Source organism: Leopardus geoffroyi, chromosome B2 (genome assembly GCF_018350155.1).
Source record: "Leopardus geoffroyi isolate Oge1 chromosome B2, O.geoffroyi_Oge1_pat1.0, whole genome shotgun sequence".
Taxonomy (NCBI): domain Eukaryota; kingdom Metazoa; phylum Chordata; class Mammalia; order Carnivora; family Felidae; genus Leopardus; species Leopardus geoffroyi.
The window spans coordinates 17,501,516-17,514,453 of NC_059332.1; the positions used below are offsets into that span (position 1 = coordinate 17,501,516).

Below are 12,938 nucleotides of genomic sequence, written 5' to 3' on the forward strand. Positions count from 1 at the left end.
ATGTTGTTGAGCATGTGGCCGCCCCAAGGTCTTTGGCAGGAACTCCTACATGATAAATATAGAATGAAGTAAAAATAATAAGAGGAAGTTGGGCCATTGATGATGCTATCAGTCCTAGTGGGGTGACACATCAGCCATTGTGTCGCATTTCTCTTCAAAGAACAGCATGAATGGTCATGGAAATTATAAGTCACACCTCTCTGTATTTGGAATAGCAGATCATTTCCCTGGCAGTAGGAGTAATAAGCTTTCTTGACATTTTGATAGCAATGGAAAAAAAAAAAAAAAAGGCAGGGGAGAGTGGGGGATGGTGTAGAAGCTGTCACATGACTTAGAGCTCTCTGTGCCCAGTGACTAGCTAGTTGCCCAGTATTTTATTCCCACTCCTTAGACATAGTTTGGGAACCAGGAACAGCAGAACCCAACGTCCTGGCAAAGTATGAATGGTGTTCAGTCACCTGCTGCCAGATGGAGGTCGCTGCACTGAAGGAAGAAAAAGCTCTTCCAGAGATGACTGTATTTAATCATTTAATGGTCAGTTCCTCCTGGCCTTCCTGTTTGCTCAGTGGTTGTGGACACTAGATTCAAGCTCTCTGTCTACGTCATTATCCTGTTTAATAGGGAGGGGCAGGCACTATCCCTCTTGCCATCTCCCACATTCTCTGGCTGTGACGTCTGGACATGCTATTTATCTTTCAGGCTTCGTTAGTTCATCTTCCCAAGTCCGTATAAAATTTTAACCAAATATCCTCCTCAATTCTCTAGAAAACAGTTTCACCCAGGAGAACCAGGAATACAGAGTCCGGAGCCCATTTTAGGTTAGCGAACATTTAATGATGTGCATTTTGCTTCAGACACTGAAATGAAGTTCTGGAAATGCTAAAAAAAAAAAAAAAAAAAAAAAATAGGGCAGCCTCTCTGAACTTAAGGAGTTGACAATCGTGAATGAGATAATACAAGTCATACTGTAAGAAATACTATTACGGAGAACTGGAAAGGGAAACAACTGGATAGGTTTGGAAAGACAACTCCTCTGGGTAGATGGAGGATGGATTTTGAGGGGGAAGAGGGTGAATGGAGGAGAACCAATTGGGAAGCAGTTGTGTACTCCCAATAAAAGGTTGTTGAGGGGCCTGAACTAGGAGAGGCAGTGAGACGAAAGGCGGGGTCGAAGCTGATTGGGTTCCAGATTGTGAAGAGACTCAGCAAACCTCTGAGGCTTCTTCCTACCTTGGGCAGCTGTGTCTGTGCTGTTAACTAAGAGAGATAAAGCAGGAGAAAGGGGTTTTTGCACCTGTTGCGTTAGAGGTGAAGATACCCATTAGCCGGTTGGAAATACGGAAATGGAGTGCAGAAGACCTATCTAGGCTGGAGCTATGGATCTGTTATCTGTGTGTTCAGATGCCATTGGTCTGGATGAGATTCTCCGTAGAGAGCGAGCATGTAAAGAAGAGCAAAGAACACAGGGGGGATCCCTTTGCAACATGATTAGTCTGTGAAGAACAAGGAAGATGAGTGGTCATGAGAACAACAGTGGAGAAGAAACCAGGAAGTGAAGTTCATGGAAATCATGAAAGCATGGAAGCCAAAAGAGAGTTTCAAGAAGGATTGGGGTGGGGGTCAGTGCTAGAGGCTGTTACAATTAGGGTTCCCTCAAATGGGATTTATAACTCTCAATGCTGATTTCCAATCCTAATGAGAACCACGGTTTTGGTAGCATGCACGTATGACTTTGTTAAATACTGTCCCAATTCTGGAGCTGGAGACAAGAGACCTAAATTCTTGCCCCACCTCTATGACCTTCTTGCCAGGTGTCTTGGCAAATCATTAACTCCTCAAACCTCATTTCTCTCATTTGTAAGGTGAAGGAGCTGGAGTGTAATCTTTTGAAGTTCCTCTGGCTTTCAACTTCAGTGCCCCAACTGCTCTGGCACTTTGCCAAGCCCTAGCTGCATTTCTAACTGCCACCCTGCGGAGGCTAACCATCCAACGGGCTATAGAATGACATAGCTCTCTTATCTCTCCTGGGTTTGTTTCTGTGTTGACCTTTCCTGCCTGGGAGATAAATATCCTGGGGCGGGTGGGGGAAAGAGGAGATCTTCAATAGACAAACTGCTTCTTCTGGGTTTTTCTAAGATATTCAGATAATCACTCTTCTGACTTTGTGGCCTTAAGGAATCACACCTCCCACACGGAAGGAGGCGGTCTGTCCACCTTCTCTTAGGCAGAGGAATTAACTCTTGATCTGCCATCAACTCTGTGCACTTTCGCATGAGATGGTTTGTGTTCTGGATGACGTTCATTTTGCTGTTATCTTCTCGAATGAACTCTTGACCCCAAAATGCCAAGTATTTTCAAAAGCCAAGCTCCTCACCCATTTCCCCCCCCACTCTCTGATGGATTGTACCCTGTTGGAATCTAAAGAGATGTAGCCATAATTCATTCAGTAATAATAATCAGGGTAGTAGTAATAATAATAACATTTTGTCTCGGTCTCTTGAGGGCAACCAATAGTTTCATTATTGCTATATACAGGCAAATGTTCCACAAGAGGCTGCAAGTGTCCACAATTCATTATTAACTCAGAGAAATACTGACAGATACAGTTCTCCTGATATATAACTGAACAAAAGGAAGATCGGCTATGTATAAATATATATATAATAGCATCATTAGAGCAGAACTCAACCCTTGATGACAGGAGGCCAAGTGGGGAGAGAGGCCAAGACCAAAGTGCCACCCAGCAAATTAAATAAGTTGTCATAACGGCTTCCTAAGTCTCCAGCAGTGTTAAGGTATTTGACTTGGATTCACTTCTTTAATCCTCATAGCAAACCGGTGAGATGGGTAGTGTTACCCTCACTCTCATTTTATAGATGAGGAAGTTAGGGCACAAAGGGAAATGATCTACTTATTCTATAGACATGACAAGAATTGTCATCTTCAGAACTCACTATACGATGGAATTGAGCCCAGTTCGGAGGACAGCGTGTAGTTGAGCTAAGGCGGCTTAAGAGTTCTGGAAAGAGAATTGAGCCAAGAGACCATAGTTCCATTCCCATCTCTGACACCAATATTGTGGCTTTGGGCAAATGATAAACTGGCCTCCCAGACCTGTTTTTTTATCTATAAGACAGGGACACTGGGTTCAGGTCATTGCTAAAGGTCTCTGGAACTATATGTAACCTTCTGTATGGGAGAGTGATGGGTGTAGACACTGATTCTCTCTCTATAGCTTGTATAGAGATTAAGCAACTCACTCCTGTTCAGCCAAGGCTGAGAATATCTGTGTGTGAGATGTCAGGCTAGCACTGGGGTGCATGCCGTCAATGGTCATGCCAAGCTTTCTTCCTAAATCCTCATCTGTGTGGGCAGCAGGAGGCCTGCTGGGGAATCACGGACAAAGAGTCAGGAGAACTCACCCATGGTGCCTCCGTTGGTGAAGACAACAGTCCCTGAAAGTTGCCCCAGAGAAACTGTTCTTGAGGCACATCTGAAACATTAGCATGGTGCTTACCAGGTGGTGGGAAAGTCACTGGGATAGGAGACAAAGAACATCCAGAACAGCTCTCACACGGGGATTTCTATCTGCTTCTAATCAAGCACGGTCCAATGCTCCACTTCAGTGCTTCATGGAGTCCCATGGCAGTGACCCAGCTCCACATGCCTTGAGCTTATTTATGCTGATTAGGTCTGTAGTCCTTTGCCTTTCTACAGAATACAGTAGAGACAGTTTTCTGTTTCTCTTCTTTCCCTTCTTTGTAGCCGCTAGAATCATACAGCTATCTACCCTCAGCTCCCACAGAACTGGTCCTAACTCTATCACTTCTGATTTCATCTTGGGGCTTTCGTACCAGCCATCCCCAATCATTGCATGGTCCCCAGAGCAAGGGACAGAGACAAGAGCGCTCGGCTCTCTCCCTACCCTATAACCACCATATAACTCTGGTGGAGTGATCTCCTTCAGATTATTTTGGTACAAAGGACCAGAATCTTATCATCTGTAACTCTACGACTTTTCTTCTAAGTTACAGAACACCCAAAGATGGAAGAAGAGAAACAGAGATTTGGGGATTATGATACATCCTTAAATGGTTCCTCAAGCCAGGATAAAATGCTGCATGATTCTATCTCTATGTATGTGGACTTCTAATTGTTAGAAAAAATCCCAAAGTTTCCTAGCGTATAAATTCTAAGTAAAACCTTCACCTAGAACACAACCCCCCCCAGTTTCCCTTGAGCTTCCCTGACTGCTCACCTGTCCACACCACAGACTTCTTGGATCTCAAAACTGATCCAAGAACCAGAACTTCAACCTTCTTCTTTTTTCTTTTTAATGTTTATTTCTTTTTGAGAGTGGGAGAGGCCCAGAGAGAGAGAGGGGGACAGAAGTTCTGTGCTGACAGCAGCAAGCGCAATGTGGGGCTCAAACCCACAAACCATGAGATCGTGACCTGAGCCAAAGTCGGACGCTTAGCCAACTGAGCCACCCAGGCGCCCCTGCAACCTTATTCTTAAAAAGCATCATCAAGCTTCCTGGGTATGGCTTGATCTCCTTTTCTTAGGTTAAATAGTTGCACTAAGAGGATTAACAGCAAAAGTAGGACCCCTTCCCAGGTACTGACCAGAGGGGAGGTGCCTTACATAACGCAGCCCCCCTGCCCCCCAGAGGAGAGGACCGGCATACAGCACAAGCCTGTGGTTATGAGGCATAGTACAGGGGGAGATGATTAATGTATGTCAGTTCTAAAGGAATGAAAAGCACGAGGCTGAAAGATCAAGTCCATGTTTCTAGAGAAGCAAACAGGGGGCAGAAATCCAAACAACAACTGCCAAAAATTCCACGAATATGTAAAGTCCCAAACATGATCCGCCCAATAGGCCGTCCCTCCTCCCACAAAGGATCACCACTGCAGTGACTCAAGTGCATCCAGACACTTTAGGGAAGCACCAGAGAGATCACTTTTAGTTTTCCAAGTGCTTGTGATGAATTTATAGCATCCCGACTCCTCTCTGTGCTGGGAAGGAGCAGGCATGTGGCGATGGCTGCCATCGTACTGCGAAACATTACTGACGCCAAGAAATGAAATCTTCGGAGTCTTTGAAAGGCTTCCAAGAATGTCAGCATGTACTGCCTGCCCGCTCTCTGCTGAATGCCTACTTTGGCTGTCTGCTTAGTACTGAATGTGCCAGACAGGCCTTCTTACAAAGGGAGAGAGTGTTTTGGGCCCATGAAAGGGGAAGGCATAGCGTTTCTGTTGTGAATGGCGAGATTCAAGAAGTAGGGGGAAAAGTGGCAGCGTGAGGAGAGGCCTTCAGGAAAGGTACAAATAAAAGACCAAAAAAGAAAAGGGATGGCATCCACCTACGTGTGGCAAATTCTGCCATTGCTCCCTGCCGTCAAATATAGAGATGGAGACTGCTGTCACGCCATGCACCAGGCTCGATTTCCACGGGGGGGAAAGAAAACCCAAAAACGCTTGCTTGTAGATTCTCCCTGTATCCAAGGACTTCTTGATCAACTAAGAGTAAGAATTTTTAAGCGCTGGCAAGGCATATATAACTGTACGTTTGTTTCCATTTTCACACCAAATAGAAATGCCACTCGTGGGGCGCCTGGGTGGCGCAGTCGGTTAAGCGTCCGACTTCAGCCAGGTCACGATCTCGCGGTCCGTGAGTTCGAGCCCCGCGTCAGGCTCTGGGCTGATGGCTCAGAGCCTGGAGCCTATTTCCGATTCTGTGTCTCCCTCTCTCTCTGCCCCTCCCCTGTTCATGCTCTGTCTCTCTCTGTCCCAAAAATAAATAAACGTTGAAAAAAAAAATTTTTAAAAAAAAGAAATGCCACTCGTACTGCTTGTTATTTGGACTTTTCTTTGACTCTTTCTGCCTCCAATATGTGAAGGGAAAAAAATGAGAAGCGTCCGCTGTAGCACTTGGAATATTTTATTCTGCAAGCTGGCTTTAAGAAAGGAAGAAAAATGTTTTGTATAGTGAACTCTTTAACGGCGCTGCCCATAATTCCTTGGCACAGCAGCTACCGCTAGAGGAAAGAACTCTTGTGGTGTTCTGGGCTTTTCCGAGGAGGCAGTCTGATGTCATTGGTGGCAGACGCAGTACGTATGTATCTGTCTTTTGTCTGCACCATCTGTTCTTCTCCTTACAGACTATTGTTCACATTCATTCTTCTCTCCTTTCCAGGAAGTGTGCCTCTCCATAAAAGTGTGGGATTTAGGTGTGAAAAAGGACCGAGCTAGAATTCTAACACGATGTCCATCTGTTCTCTTCTTCTAGAATCTCATGGCAAGGGCCTTATATGACAACGTCCCAGAGTGTGCCGAGGAGCTGGCCTTCCGCAAGGGAGATATCCTGACTGTCATAGAACAGAACACAGGAGGACTGGAAGGGTGGTGGCTCTGCTCCTTACATGGTCGACAAGGCATTGTCCCCGGCAACCGGGTGAAGCTTCTGATTGGCCCCATTCAGGAGACCCCCTCCAGTCAGGACCAGCCTACTTCTGGACTCACGCACCAGCCCTTTGGCCAACAGAAGCTCTATCAAGCGCCAAACCCACATGGTGGCCCTCGAGACACAATCTACCAAGTGCCACCTTCCTACCAACATCAGGGGATTTACCAAGTCCCCACTAGCCATGGTACCCAGGAACAGGATGTGTATCAATTACCGTCATCCGTGCAGAGAAGCATTGGGGGGGCTAACGGCCCCCACTTAAGCAAAAAGGTGAGTGAGCGACCAACTGGATTTTTCTTCCTACTTATTTATGTTTCCATTGCACTCAGAGAAATTGAAATGTTCCCAAAACAAGAACTTGAAACTGCCAAGAAGGAAGTATGTCTTCCAAAGAGTAAGCAGACTTAAATGCCTGATCTCGGGCACCAGCTTTGCACCATTTTCCATTCATTGGTCAGCTAAACTTTGTTCCTGTGTCGTGATAAGTTCATGTGTCATTCCAGATCATACTGGATCATTCAGTTGTTTCTCTCTTTCTGATAGATCTGCTTTTCTACTTAAGCTCTGCACTCAACTTGTTTCCAGTCTTTTCTGTTTCTTCCTTGAGTGGTCCAAGGCACCACATTTTGTACAAGTACAACGATGCAGAAAGGACTCTCCTTTCACCAAAAGCTGAATCATGACCCTGTTGGCTTGGCTGCACAAAGAACCCACCAGAAGGAAAGGGAGCAAAGGAGCTGGAAGTAGATCATACCCACCTACTTGTCCCACAGAGTTGTTAACTTAAAACACAGAAATGCCAGTGAATTTAGAAAGGAGACATCCTCTTGTCCTTCAAGTAATTCCTATGATAATGCTTGAGCCAGTGGGTGAAAACAGGAGAGCTAGAATTTTTAGGAAAGCATCATGTAAAAAAAAAAAAAAAAAAAAAAGGAAGGAAGGAAGGACCTCTTCAGCACTCTGTATAATTCAAAATGCCACAATAATTTGAGATAAATAGAAATTTGTTAACCGAATTAATTTTAAGTATTTAGCGTGTGTGTGTGTATGTGTGTGTGTGTGTGTGTGTATTTAAGATTTTATTTTTTTAAGTAATCTTTATACCCAGTGTGGGTCTTGAACTCACAACCCCGAGATCAAGAGTCACATGCTCCTTTCATTTACTATATTTTTGATGCTTGTGATACATTGGTGAATTAAAAAGTGAACAAAGCCTTCACGATGCTTACATTGTAGCGCCCAAATTAAAAAACAAAACACACAAACAAACAAAAAAACTGTAATGTCAGGTGGAAATACACATGGGAAAGAAAATAATGTTGGTGAACTATGGGGGTGATAGCCAATACCAAGGCCACGCCTATGTAAACAGTACAAGGGAGGCTTTTCTCTTTCTTTTACTGGCAAATTCCAAGGGTCTACAATGGGTCCTTTGAGGTTTGGTATTAAGAATGGACTGATTTAATGGAATAAGAAATAAGGGAGGACGCAGTTAGATAGCAGAGCGAGCTTGCTGCTCCAAGAACACTACGTATACATGTCCCCTGCCTCAAGAAAATCTAATACAAAGAATTTTAAAACCCCTGTAAATTATGGAATGTCTATTTGCGTGATAATGGAATGCTCTGTTGGACAAAAAAGGGGGGAGAATCACTGTTGGATTCCATAAATAACAAAGCCAAGAGTGTATTTCCAAATCACCTTTTATACAAAAGGAATGTATTACAAAACACTGCTCAGGAAGGGCGCCTGGGTGGCTCAGTCAGTTAAGTGGCGGGGCTCAGGTCATGATCTCACAGTTCATGAGTTTGAGCCCCATGTCAGACGCTGCTGATGGCTCGGAGCCTGGAGCCTGCTTCAGATTCTCTGTCTCCCTCTCTCTCTGCCCCTCCCCCCACTCGTGCTCTGTCTCTCTCTCTCTCTCTCTGTCTCTCTCAAAAAAAATGAATAAACAGTAAAAAAAAAAAATTAAAACAAAAACACTGCTCAAGAGCACCTGTGTTGCATAAGCCAAGTAGCTGTATATTAGGAGAAATTCCTCAAGAAGTGGGCACTTGTCTTTTCCAAGACAATGATCGCTGTCTGGAGGCATGGCAACTTCACCATGACCTTTCAAAATCCTTCTTACCCCAGGAGCTTTAGATTCAAAGGGAAAGCCAAACCAAGCCTCTAGCTCCAGAGGGAAAAACAGAACAGTTGAAAGGTGTAACTCTAAATAAATAGCTTCTCTCATTTTTATTCCTGGTTGTTTGCACCTTAAAAATAGCTCTCCCTCATCTGAGCTAGCTTGAGGCGGACAAGGGAGGCCGAAACAGGAAATGCTTGGCTGAAAGGTGGTGGGGTCTAAACTTTCATCACAGTTTATTTTGGCAGGAAGGTGACATGTTTTCCTTTTTTAGACTCAACCTTTTTTAGCTCCAAGTCTGAAAAGTCCTTCAGACTTCTTCCCATTTTATTTGCTGTAACTGCACTGCTGACCTGCTCCCTGGCCCTGCATCCTTTTAAAGGGGAGACACTTTGACCGCGCCTTCCCTTGGATTGATGCTGGGGTGTGCGCTTGAGCTCAGAGTTTTGTTTGCTTAATTCCAAAATCTGTGGGACATTTTATGTTTAGCAAGAAGTAGGCGATTCCGGTAGGAGGAAGCCAGCTTCTGAATTGGACCTCTGCTAGTTCATATAGGGGGAGCAACCAGACGGGGGGTGGGGAGACCTTACCAGAACTGGGGAGTAGACGATGACTGCAGTGCTAAGCTTCGAGCAGTGGGGGTCTGAAGTGGTAACGTGGCCACGCAGATGGACTAGTCCTGGCTTCTCCCTGCCAAACACCAAGTGTTCTACAGAATATCCTGGCCTCACCTTGAAAGTCATTTTAGTGCCTCTGGTTCCCTACACTGCCTGCCTCCATCCTGTCCACTGGGCCACTGGCGTGAAGCCCCATGGGCTTGAGGAGGAAGAACTTCTTCCTTCCTTTCCTCTCCTTCTCTTCCTTCCTTCCTTCCTCTCCTCTCTCCCTCCCTCCCCCTTCCTTCTCTCTCTTGCTCGCTCTCACTCCTGCTGTTTCTCTCTCCCTTTCTTTCCCTTCCTTCCTCCCTTCCTCCCTTCCTCCCTTCCTTCCTTCCTTCCTTCCTTCCTCCCTTCCTTCCTTCCTCCCTTCCTTCCTTCCTCCCTTCCTTCCTTCTTCCCTTCCTTCCTTCCTTCCTTCCTCCCTTCCTTCCTTCCTCCCTCCCTTCCTTCCTTCCTTCCTCCCTTCCTTCCTCCCTCCCTCCCTCCCTCCCTTCCTTCCTTCCTTCCTCCCTCCCTTCCTCCCTTCCTTCCTCCCTTCCTTCCTCCCTCCCTTCCTTCCTTCCTTCCTCCCTTCCTTCCTCCCTCCCTTCCTTCCTCCCTTCCTTCCTCCCTTCCTTCCTCCCTCCCTTCCTCCCTTCCTCCCTTCCTTCCTTCCTTCCTCTCTTCCTTCCTCCCTCCCTCCCTTCCTTCCTTCCTTCCTTCCTCCCTTCCCTCCTCCCTCCCTTCCTTCCTCCCTCCCTTCCTTCCTTCCTTCCTCCCTTCCTTCCTCCCTCCCTTCCTTCCTCCCTTCCTTCCTCCCTTCCTTCCTCCCTCCCTTCCTCCCTTCCTTCCTTCCTTCCTCCCTTCCTTCCTCCCTCCCTCCCTTCCTTCCTTCCTTCCTTCCTTCCTCCCTTCCCTCCTCCCTCCCTTCCTTTCTTCCTTCCTTCCTTCCTTCCTTCCTCCCTTCCTTCCTTCCTCCCTTCCTTCCTCCCTCCCTTCCTTCCTTCCTTCCTTCCTCCCTTCCTTCCTCCCTCCCTTCCTCCCTTCCTTCCTTCCTTCCTCCCTTCCTTCCTCCCTCCCTACCTCCCTTCCTTCCTTCCTTCCTTCCTCCCTCCCTTCCTTCCTTCCTTCCTTCCTTCCTTCCTTCCTCCCTTCCTCCCTCCTTCCTTCCTTCCTTCCTTCCTCCCTTCCTTCCTCCCTCCCTTCCTTCCTTCCTTCCTTCCTCCCTTCCTTCCTTCCTTCCTCCCTTCCTTCCTTCCTTCCTTCCTCCCTTCCTTCCTTCCTTCCTCCCTCCCTTCCTTCCTTCCTCCCTTCCTTCCTTCCTTCCTCCCTTCCTTCCTCCCCCCCCCTTCCTTCCTTCCTCCCTTCCTTCCTTCCTTCCTCCCTCCCTTCCTTCCTTCCATCCTTCCATCTTTCCATCCTTCCTTCTTCCCTCCTGGCAGAGATGGCTTGGCTGCTCTAAAAAGATAATTTTAACCTTCTAGGCAATAATAGCTGCTTGAAAAACCTCTGTCAACATCCACCTCTCTGTAGGAATCTTATCAGTGGGTGAGAATCACAGTACTGACTTAAGCCAAGGCCCCAGGAGTCAATCCGAGTACAGCAAGAATCAGGAAGGCTTCTTGGGTTTTGTTTTTGTTTTGTCTTTGTTTTGAGTTCTCCTTGTAGCTGACTCGCCACAAGTTTTCTCTTTACTTTCCCATCTTTTAAAGGGTGGTGAGCCTAGCACTAGACGTTTCTGGTCGTTTAAGCTATGGCCCCTAACAGCTGTTCCAGAAGAAAAAGAGGAGGGCAGTGGGGCTTATTCTAAACCACTAAAGGGAGCTTTGGGGGAACATAAGAATCATCTGGAGAGGTAGGGAAGGTGAGTTGAAATGCAGATTTCCAGGCCATCCTCACCAGAGATTCTCTTCCTGGGGCCTGGGATCTGCCCTGGGGTGAGCTCCTCCACTAGTTCTGAGAGAGGGGATCCAGGACTGCATTTTGAGAAACTCTGTGAAGTGACCATGAGGGCGGTTGGCTGTGTTCCCATCTGATTGTGATGCGGGACTTTCCATAGTTAAAGATTCCCTTGATGTTGCTACAGAATATGGGCTTCAGGAGTTTTATCCACTAATGAATCCTTTGAGAGGAAAGACAAAATTCTGCCTTCTATCACTTCAACTTTGCTCTTTGGCAACCTGCAGCCTCTACCCATCCCAACGACGTTACGCGACATGCACCACTTACTACATCAGGGGTTAGAAAAAGAAGGCTGATGATATAATCCCCACCCTTTTACGAAACAAGACAGCATCCGTGTTGTGCCAAGAGCGTGGTCTTTGGCGTTAGACTGACCCCTGGCTCTCTTCCTTCGTAGCTGTCCATCCCTTGGCAAGTTACTCAACTTCCCCAGGCTTTCGTTTCTCCATCTGTGAAATGGGAACAATCACAACTGCCTCACAGAGTTCTTGTGAGAATTGAATACAACAGTCTACAGAAAGGATCTGGCCTGGAGCTGAACATAGCAGGGGGCTTAAAAAAATCAGTTCCTCTTCCTTGTTTGTCTTTCCTTTTCTCAGACTTTGTTTCGAAGGGCCTCAGCCCTGTTTGTGTTTCTGAATGTACATCAGATGGGCATGTACTTTATTGCTAGCACATATGCTGTTCCTTTGAGCGCGTGGCTCTCTCTTTGGTTCTACAAGAATTTTGCACAGAGTAGAAAAGAACGCTTAAAGTTATCTGGAAACCATATACACTGACACCTTTCTTAATTTCACTGGCCTTTTTCACTCTGCGTTTGTGTGCAGTGCCGTTTTATCCATGAGGCATTACGGGCAGAATGCCCAGGGCCTACAAGAATGTTTGAGAGCTCAGATTTAAAAAAAAAATTGACTCCCAAGTATGACACACAAAGACTGCAAAGTGTAAATCAATAAACATTTACACAAATGTGCAGAAAGCCACTTAAGGTCAACCTCATTAATTGTTACATTTACGGCTCATAGCTATTTTATTATATTTGAAAACAATTTGTAGGTTAGATTCTTCTTGCTTTGCGAACGTTTCTAAATATGCCCCGTGATTGCCAAGAACTCACAGGCAATTTTAAATTAAATGAGTTACTCATAGTCCAATCATTTGGAAAGCTAAACTGTGTGTATTTTTTAATGTTCTCAATTTTTTACAAGTGACAGTTCTACTTAATAAGGGACTACGGTTGGGAGTGGAGCCCCCACACGTCTAAAAGCCTCTAAAATAGCCTCGTTTTTCTGCTTCACAGATCAGTTAAACTGCCATCTGAGTTGGTCCATTCTGTGACTTGATCGGAATCGAGAACTATGTGTGTTTCTGATTACTTTCTGGACATGTCGCTTTTATTCCCAACTGATAGAATTAGGTCTGTTTTGCATCCTTCTGAAGATCAGTTTTGAGCTAAATTATAAGCTCCATAAAGGCAGGCAGGGTTCAAGGCTGCCATTTACTTATGTCATTTACATATACAGCATTTACTGGTATAGGCTGAGCTCATAGCCAAGTGTCAGCACACAGCTAACAGCCACCGAACGAATGAACAAGGCGGAAGCAAGAAACTAAGTGTCTAATTTGAGTTGACTTTTAAGTAAACTGAAAAGCGGTTCTGATCTTATCACCCATCGGACTATCACGCACCGTTCAAGTCTTATCACCCAGCTCATTGCCATCTGTGGTGATTATGTGTCAGATTC

General features: G+C 45.8%; 1 protein-coding gene across 3 annotated transcripts in view; it reads left to right on the forward strand.

Moving 5' to 3' along the window:
- NEDD9 (neural precursor cell expressed, developmentally down-regulated 9) overlaps positions 1-12,938 on the forward strand; it is a 186,311-nt gene that overhangs the window by 150,385 nt on the left and 22,988 nt on the right. For 2 of the 3 annotated variants that reach the window (XM_045497402.1, XM_045497401.1), the window contains one exon: positions 6,292-6,738. In XM_045497402.1, the coding sequence (XP_045353358.1) occupies positions 6,292-6,738 (447 nt within the window). Of the gene's footprint in view, positions 1-6,077; positions 6,114-6,291; positions 6,739-12,938 lie in introns of those variants that run through there. The other variant, XM_045497400.1, reaches the window with a different exon arrangement.